Genomic DNA, 8,167 nt, shown 5'->3' with positions numbered 1-8,167 from the left:
TGTGGCTTCACGTGGCAAAGAAACATGCGCATTGGATGAAAGTCTGCAGGCTACTCCATACTGCGATGAGGTATAGTGCAAACCACAAGGAGTGACCTACATGAGGAAGAACAGTGGTATCATGGGAATGCATTGGTGAAACTTGGATCACACGTCTAGGAAAAAGATCTTAAAGGAATAGTTGAACATTTTTGGAAAGATTTTTATTAGCTTTTCTCCAATCCTAACTCTAAGACGTATCTTTATCCAAAATTTATGAGTTATAGCAACTGCACGCACTGTCTTCTTTAAACATACATACCTCTTGGCCGCGGGCCAAAGTTCATATCGGGAAAAAAGTTGGAAGTGAGTAGAAAAAATATTATTGAGGCTTTTATAAACCTGAATTTGACTTGTGTCTTTAAATTATTTTTTCTTCATGTTATCCTCAGTCGGTTTTCAGTAAACCTGCTCGTCTCTCCCTTCCTCTCACTCGTTTGTGTGAGTGTGAAAGCAGACACACAATATGACTTCCTGCCCCGTGACTTACCTCTCCATTCCGGCTGCAAATGTGTGTGAAACTGGAAGCGTTTCCAACACATCAGTGGTATTCTGATAAGCTGTCCTCAGAAAGGAGTGACTTGATTTCCTGCACTTTACACAGCAGTCAAGTAAAAGATAGATCCATTTATAATTTACATGTTGTTACACAGGGAAGAGGCAATGTCTGTGCTATGTCAGACACATTTGCAGTTTTGAACAGCCACTTTTTTTTTTTTTTTTTTGAACAAAATGTACAATTGCCTCGGTGGATTTGTTCTTACTATAACTTGACCTCCTTGGCACTTACATCTACATTTTGTTTATGGGTATTTTATACTCAAAGCAGGAATAACTGCTATTTTTGACCATCTGGTGCCAGTGGAACAGCTGTAAATATAACGGACATATTGGTTTTTAGCACATAGTTGCCTGTTTAGATATCTAGCAAATATATGGGCAATATTAGCATTCATTTGGACTTGTGTTTGTGACAACCTGCTGAACACCAATATTCATTCTCCTTTTACCTCTGTTTTGGTCTCCACTAAGTCCTTAGGGAAAAATCTGGCTCTTCGGTTGCTAAATGCACCACTATGTTCACTACCTAGGTACTAACATAGTCATTTGATTCATAGTCACTGCAGAAAAGCATAATTTAATACCTTTTTCAAAGGGTTATATGACTTGACTGCTGTTCATATACTATTAAATGAGATTCCAAATTGGTTGTAATTACTATCCCTCTCTTGAGTGCATCAATGTGTACCCATTAGTGTTATGTTTAGTGTGATAATTGAACCCAAAGGCAGTACTCAGAGGCATTTCAACAGTTCAAAAAGGGAGTTTTATTGTTGAGAAGTTGCAAAGAGGGTCTTGGTCCATGAAGCGGGGCAGGCAGGGGTTTCAGGAAGCTGAGCCAGGGTAGACAATGTAGAGGAACTAGCAGGGGTCTGGTTCTTAAGATCGCACAACAGGCAAACCAGGAAGTCAGGGAATGGTGAACCAGAGGCACAGGAAGACAGAGGATTAACAGGGATCAAACAACATGAGGAAACACTAGCAGAACTTTGGCCGTAGAGTTAGTACAAGTTTGGCAAATTAAACAATCTGGGGAAGACTGTTGTGAAGGACCGGGGTTTGAATACTTCAGGTGCTTGCTGCTTTGATGAGTTGATGAATCGCAGGGGTACAGGTGGATTGGCGGGAGAAGGAAACTGCCACATACACACACACACACACACAAACAGAGAGAGATACAAATGGGACAAAAAGACACGCAGGTGAGGGGAGAAAACAGCAGAAACCCTAGGAACGAGGAAGAGGCCCAGCTGCTAGCATAACAGTTCGTTTTTTGTTTTTTTTTCCTTTGTAGCACTCGAAATCAATAATTATTGTATCACATTATATTAAAAATCAAATTTGAGTGTATCCAAATGATATTGATGTGTTATACTTTTAAATGTAAGAAGATGCATTGGATCATTTGTTTATGCTGAGGTGCAAATGCTCAAATACACTAGTGCCAGGACATTAAATTCAAAAATATTGTCTATATCAAGCTTCGATGGAATATTATACTAGGTCATTTGTAGACTAGTGTAGTGGTATTTATATGTAATGTAAGAGCACAAAAACAAAACCTTTTTATTTAATCGATTACTATGTTTTTTGACCATATAGAATGGAATAAGGAAGAAAACCTTTGTTCTAGGTGCATTGATCCTGTAATCTTTATTAGTTAACCATCCTGTACAATATCCTGAGACAATTTGTGGAAATGTGGGCAGAATGTGTCATTTGCACTTTTAATCTGATGGAGAATTGGTGGGAAATTTGGGTAGCAGCTGCTCACACGGGTGAAAGCGCCATGCGGCGAGCATTAGAGGGAAACCTGAAAGCGACAGCCAGCTGACAGGCGTCTGTGGCAGGCCTGGAATGAGATGTGTTGTTAGAAATGCAGAGCACCCAGACTAAAGGGAAGAAGTGGAGGCAGAAAAAGACAACGGACCCCAACGTCTCCATCTCATGGGCTATCAGCGATCAGTCTCGGCAAAGGTTTAGTTTGAATGTTTACAGACAGTGAGGGTGGAAATAAACAGAAATTTTGAAATACTTTGTGTAATTATTGGAGTCCCCTTCGCTAGAGAATGAAACACTTAAGGGATCTTACTGACTATTTCCTCTATACAATGTACTGCCATTCCTGTTTTCTTTTGCAGTGTGATCACTACAGAAGGGGCATAATATCGGGCTCATCTTGCAAGGCATTGTGTGATCAGAGAACTCTAACCCTGCAGCGCTGCATGTCCACTTCCTCTACACATCAGGTAAAATGAACATACAGACTGTGCACACATCCGCATCTGCTTTTAAAAATATAGGCATGTAACCCTGAGGCCTTTGAATATTCAATATGGCATCACCCCCACACACATTTCATTCAGTGATAAATATAATATGAGTGACATTATATTTATCATTGAATCAGAGGACATTTAGAAGCTCATCAATTTACAATTTAGTCTGAAACTCACAATTGTTTTCAATTAATATTTCTGGAGGAATACAAAACTTTAGTGTGGGGCTTTTCCAGTGAGAATATTAGAATATATATATAAATATAACATAAAATGTAGGACTGCAGGAATGGTAGGCCAAATGCTTGGCTTACTTTCAGAATGAGACGTGACTGATGTCAGGTTTACTAACATCAGTCATCTTTCAGAACTACCATCTGAAAATAGTAGTTTCAAGCAGTACTCATATGTATAAAAGAACAGGTAAAAAAAATGATGGAAAACTCATCCGTGGACACGTCTGAGCACTTATTCAGCTTGTATTTTAAAAAAAAAAAAAAAAAAAAAAAGTCCTGAAACACTAACCTCCACTGCAGGTGTACAGTGGACTGTGGAAGGAGAGACCTGTTGTGATCAAGTGTGGTATTGAGGATCCAGTGAAGACCGATGGGGCTCCGGACTCTGTACTGCGACAGGAGATGAGCTTATTTGACAAACCCACTCGTGGAACCTCTATGGACGAATTTAAAGAGATGCTGCACAGTTTCCTCAAGGTTGATTTTTTTCTTTTTTTTTTTCCTCAGCAATTACAGTGTCACCATAGTATATTATATGGAACAACTACCACCATAGCAAACACACACGTGCGCACACACACACACGCCCACACACACTAGGAAATAGATTGTGTATCAGTTTGTTTAATTCATCTTGGATACAGATATGCAAGGCAAGTGTCTGTAGCCTTCTATGATGTGCATGTTTAAATCAAATATTTTTATATACATTTTTTTTTTTTTTTAAACTTATGCCACGTTTACCGCACATTTAACCAAACAGTTTCAACCTCCTACCCGCAGGCTAAACTTGGCGAGCAGCCATCTCTGGGCAACTTGGTGGACAGGGTCATTACTCTGGCTGATGTCAACCAGGACGGCAAAGTGTCTCTAGCAGAGGCCAAATCTATCTGGGCTCTTCTCCAGATAAATGAGTTCCTCCTGATGGTGGCGCTACAGGAGAAGGAGCACACCCCCAAGCTGCTGGGCTTCTGTGGAGACTTGTATGTGACGGAACGTGTTGGCCACAGCTCCCTCTACAGGCTAGAGGTGCCTCATTACCTGCGGGCTCTGGTCCCAGAGGCCTTGAGCACCAGCCTGAACCACTGGCTTGCACCAGCCTGGCCCCGCAGAGCTCGCATCACCATTGGCCTGCTGGAGTTTGTGGAAGAGGTCTTTCACGGGTCCTATGGGAGTTTCCTTATATGTGATGCCAGTCCTCACCATGTGGGCTACAATTCAAAGTATGACTGCAAGATGGCCAATCTGCACAGTGTGGCCTCTGAGGCAGTTGTCCGGGGATTTTTGAGGGGGCGGCGATGTGAGACTAACGCAGACTGTACTTATGGCCGGGACTGCACGGCCACCTGTGATCGACTAGTGAAGCAGTGCAACACTGAGGTTGTACAGCCGAATCTCGCAAAAGTGTGTGTGCTGTTGCAGGATTTCCTGCTTTTTGGAGCACCCTCCGACCTCCGTGGGGATCTGGAAAAGCAGCTACGCACCTGTGTGACACTCAGCGGTCTGGCTAGTCAGATGGAGGTACATCACTCACTAGTCCTTAACAACCTGAAGACATTACTGTGGAAGAAAATTTCAAACACTCAGTACTCTTGAAAACAAGTTGAGATTATCCAAGCTGTACTTCTACAGAATGAGAGTTATTACGTTAACACGAGTAGCTTTTGTTTACGAAATTTTACCAACTGTTTTAAAGGGTGGTGGTTATGAATGTATTTTCAGTCTTCAGTGACTGTGAATAACAGGAAGCTGTGAACTAATGAATATACAATATGAAACAGCAGAAGAATCTGGCTGATTCTATTAAAACCTCATACAAGCCCCATTATGCTTCTGTTTTCCAGTGCATTATTTTCAGAAGCACATTCTTCTGTTTAGACATCTCAGGGCACTGCCTATAATTTTATTTGGAGAATTCTGTACATAATTTTTTTTTTTTTTTTAAATAAAGCAGCCAACATACTTGATAATTATGGGTTTCATAGATTACTCTTTTGTCCATCCTTCGTAGAGACTGAATGTCACATTGTGACAGGATGTGATAGTTTCGTTGCTGTTTCCTGTATGAAATGAATCTGCTCCTGAATCAGAGGTAAGATACAGTAATGGAGTGAATAATGCAAACAGTGGCACTGAAATGTCCCTCCCGGTACTGATCCGATATTTACAATGTATTCAAATCAAACAGAACAGCTGGAGACGCAAATGACAATCAGACATGATTAAACTTTTATGAACTTCCAATCCATAAAATAAACTAATGTTGGTTCAGACAATTGATTTTCAACACATTGTGAATAAATTTGCATTCATCTAAACTGGGCAGCTAGAGTTAGTCAGCTGAAGTCAGTCAGAAACACCCTTAACTCCATCAGCTTTACTGACCGTACAGAGTACACCGGTGGGCTATACCTTTCAGTTTTCCCTGTGTTTGAGATCCAAAATATCAGAGATAGATAGACAGATAGCAAATTGTTTCGTGGTAATTTATTTTGAATAAATAATTTATGAATTTATACAATGATTTGATTTCAGGCAAGCAGAAAAAAAAACAAAAAACAAACAGGCATCTCATTATAAGTTGATCATTCCGGCGGAAATGCAAACTGTTGCCTCATTTTATGAGCTGCAGCCTGCAAGGTTGGTTTGAAAACTCCGTCTCCGCCTGATTTTGATGTTTCCAGCTGACTCCTATGGGGATGAGAAATGTGCCAAAAGACGTCGTCGGTACCTAGCAAGGGTTACTAAGCCAACAGTCTTGTGTCGTTCACGAATGTTTTGTTCAAAAGAACGGACCTTTTGGGTGAACGAACTGAACTGGATCACTTCATTAGAGTTAATTTCTCGGTTCAGCTGAGCTCAATACATTGCAAAGTGGCACAACTAAATACTAAATACCACAAGAACTCTAAAGTTGAAAGCAGAGAGTCAATCCAGTCATTAATGCCGAGTGTTGAGTCTCTGCTTCTGACAGAGAATGCTGAGAAACAAGAAGGTGGAAATGAGATTAATAATAGGCACGTGTGTTTTGGAGATTCACTGTCTGTTTCTGAGTCTCTGACATGTATGCTGACATACGGCACAAAGTTATGTGTTTCCTGTCCCTGATGAACTGGTGGCTGAACACTCAGGCTGCCAGGCACAGTGACAGGGTGACGCCTGCTTTAATGGACCCTGAGTTACTTGCATAATCAGCGCTCCCAGAGGAGACAGCACTTGTGGCAACTGGTGCAGAGGTCTCTGAAAAAAACATGGGTCAAAGTTGAAGGCACCGATTTTGTTATTCCCTCAGAAGCTTTTAAAAACCACCACAAGGCTGTTAAGGAGTGGCGCTGTGTAGAGATGGTGCTGGTTTGTCTGAATTTAGGGGAACTAGTATTTGAAAAACACCCTTTCAAAGGTCACCTGACATCGCCAAAAACAGCATAACACCATCTCCAGATTTTTTTCCTCTATGAGAAAACGCCCTCAGACATGGACGTAGGCTTGGTGTGATTTAGGTGACATGTAATATTCATCTTGAAGGAAAAAGAATGTCTGGAATTTCTGTTTTTTTCATTCAAAATAGTTAAATAAAACCTGTGTGTTCTGTTGCAACAGTGTTTGTTCATATGAAAGTTACTTTAACATTCAAATTATAGTCACGACCCAAAATAGTTAGTCGATAAGTTCTGGTTAGGGATGTTGTGCTAATGTATGTTTGCTTTACTCACCTGCATCACCCAGTTGATTTTTACATTACCAATGAACTTTTTAGAGCTCCCTTTTCTCCAATATTATGGCTTTACTTTTACTTGAGAGTTTCATGCACCAGTTTCAACAAATCTAAATTCACAGATTTCTCAGTGTCAATAACAATGAGACTGAGTACAAACAATTGAAGGTTTTATAACATTTTACATCAAAAACATGCCTCAGTAGAAGAAATTTGTGGAAATGAGGATGTTTTGCAGAAATGTCTTTGCACTAAAATTTGAGGAAGAACATGTTACCGATTGAATTTTTCTCTTACGGATTCAATAGGCATCATGACATAAAACATATACAATATGCTTGAATTGTCATAAAGGGGTTGATGGAATAAACATATTTAAAAGTAGAGCTGTGTATAAGTGTAACCCATTTTGACTGCCAATACCTCAGTGGTTTAATTTAAGATAGTCACATTTTTATGTTTGAATTCTTTGCGAAAGCAACAAGATACACCAGAAAACATATACACTACTGGTCAAAAGTTATAGAACACCTCGTTTTTTTCAGCCGTTATTGAAATTTACATCGTTTAATGTCTCAGTGTACTCTGAAATTAAAGCGTAGATCAAATAAACATCTGGATATTCAAAAAAAAAAGAATCATGGAATCTTTTTTTATTTGAGGATTGTACCAAAGCAACTGAGAAAGCATTAATGTAAGCCTCACTTGTAAACTGCATTGTGCTTTGTCAGACGACCAACCCTTCCGAGGTGCAACCAAAAATCAAAAGTGTTCCTCTGTCTTCAATGTTGCAAATAACCATTTTAGATTTTCTTTTTATAAATGTTAGTGTAACTACGAGAAAATACAGCAGTGTTGTCCTCTAGCACTCCGGTCATTTCAGAAGAAGAGACATCTGCTGTTGTTGATTAATCTCACGTAGACATGCCGTTCCTTGATTATGTTACTTTAAATTAACAAGTAAAACTGTGTATTAGAGAGTTCAGTTTGTGTTGGGGTATATCTGCAGGAAGACGGAAATATGAAAACAACTGTGTCATTCATTTTAAGCATTATATTAATGTCAAAGGGGCCACGTGCGAAGCATGTCAAAATCCAAACCAGGGCCTGTATTTTTCAAAAGGAATCTCTAGAATTGGTACAAGTAGGACAAGTAGGAATTCAGCGGTTTGCTCGTGGCTGGAAAGTATCTTGTGGTGGGATCACTAGGGGTGCTGCTCTTTGCTACCGGCCGAAGCTGGGACTCCAAATTAGGTAGATGAGGCAATGTTAGGCAACTTGGCAGACTGAGGTTGAAGGTCACTGCATTGCACATCTCTGCAAAGGTCGACTACAAA

The 8,167-nt window shown here is 40.1% G+C and overlaps 1 protein-coding gene across 1 annotated transcript; it reads left to right on the top strand.

Moving 5' to 3' along the window:
* The first annotated feature begins 2,711 nt into the window (after positions 1-2,711).
* Positions 2,712-4,940, top strand: LOC120806710 (divergent protein kinase domain 1B-like). The gene is made up of 3 exons (XM_040158088.1): positions 2,712-2,849; positions 3,416-3,592; positions 3,899-4,940. The coding sequence occupies exons 1-3, from the start codon at positions 2,712-2,714 to the stop codon at positions 4,709-4,711; spliced, it is 1,128 nt and encodes a 375-aa protein (XP_040014022.1). The 3' UTR covers positions 4,712-4,940.
* The last annotated feature ends 3,227 nt before the right edge of the window (positions 4,941-8,167 follow it).

Source organism: Xiphias gladius, chromosome 20 (assembly GCF_016859285.1).
Source record: "Xiphias gladius isolate SHS-SW01 ecotype Sanya breed wild chromosome 20, ASM1685928v1, whole genome shotgun sequence".
In the NCBI taxonomy this organism is placed as follows: Eukaryota; Metazoa; Chordata; class Actinopteri; order Istiophoriformes; family Xiphiidae; genus Xiphias; species Xiphias gladius.
This window is presented reverse-complemented; position numbering and strand designations above follow the sequence as displayed.

Coding starts and splice junctions, on each gene's coding strand:
- LOC120806710 (XM_040158088.1), top strand. CDS start 2,712: ATGTACTGCCATTCCTGTTTTCTTTTGCAGTGTGATCACTACAGAAGG. Junction 2,850..3,415: donor CCACTTCCTCTACACATCAG/GTAAAATGAACA, acceptor CCTCCACTGCAG/GTGTACAGTGGACTGTGGAA. Junction 3,593..3,898: donor TGCTGCACAGTTTCCTCAAG/GTTGATTTTTTT, acceptor TCCTACCCGCAG/GCTAAACTTGGCGAGCAGCC.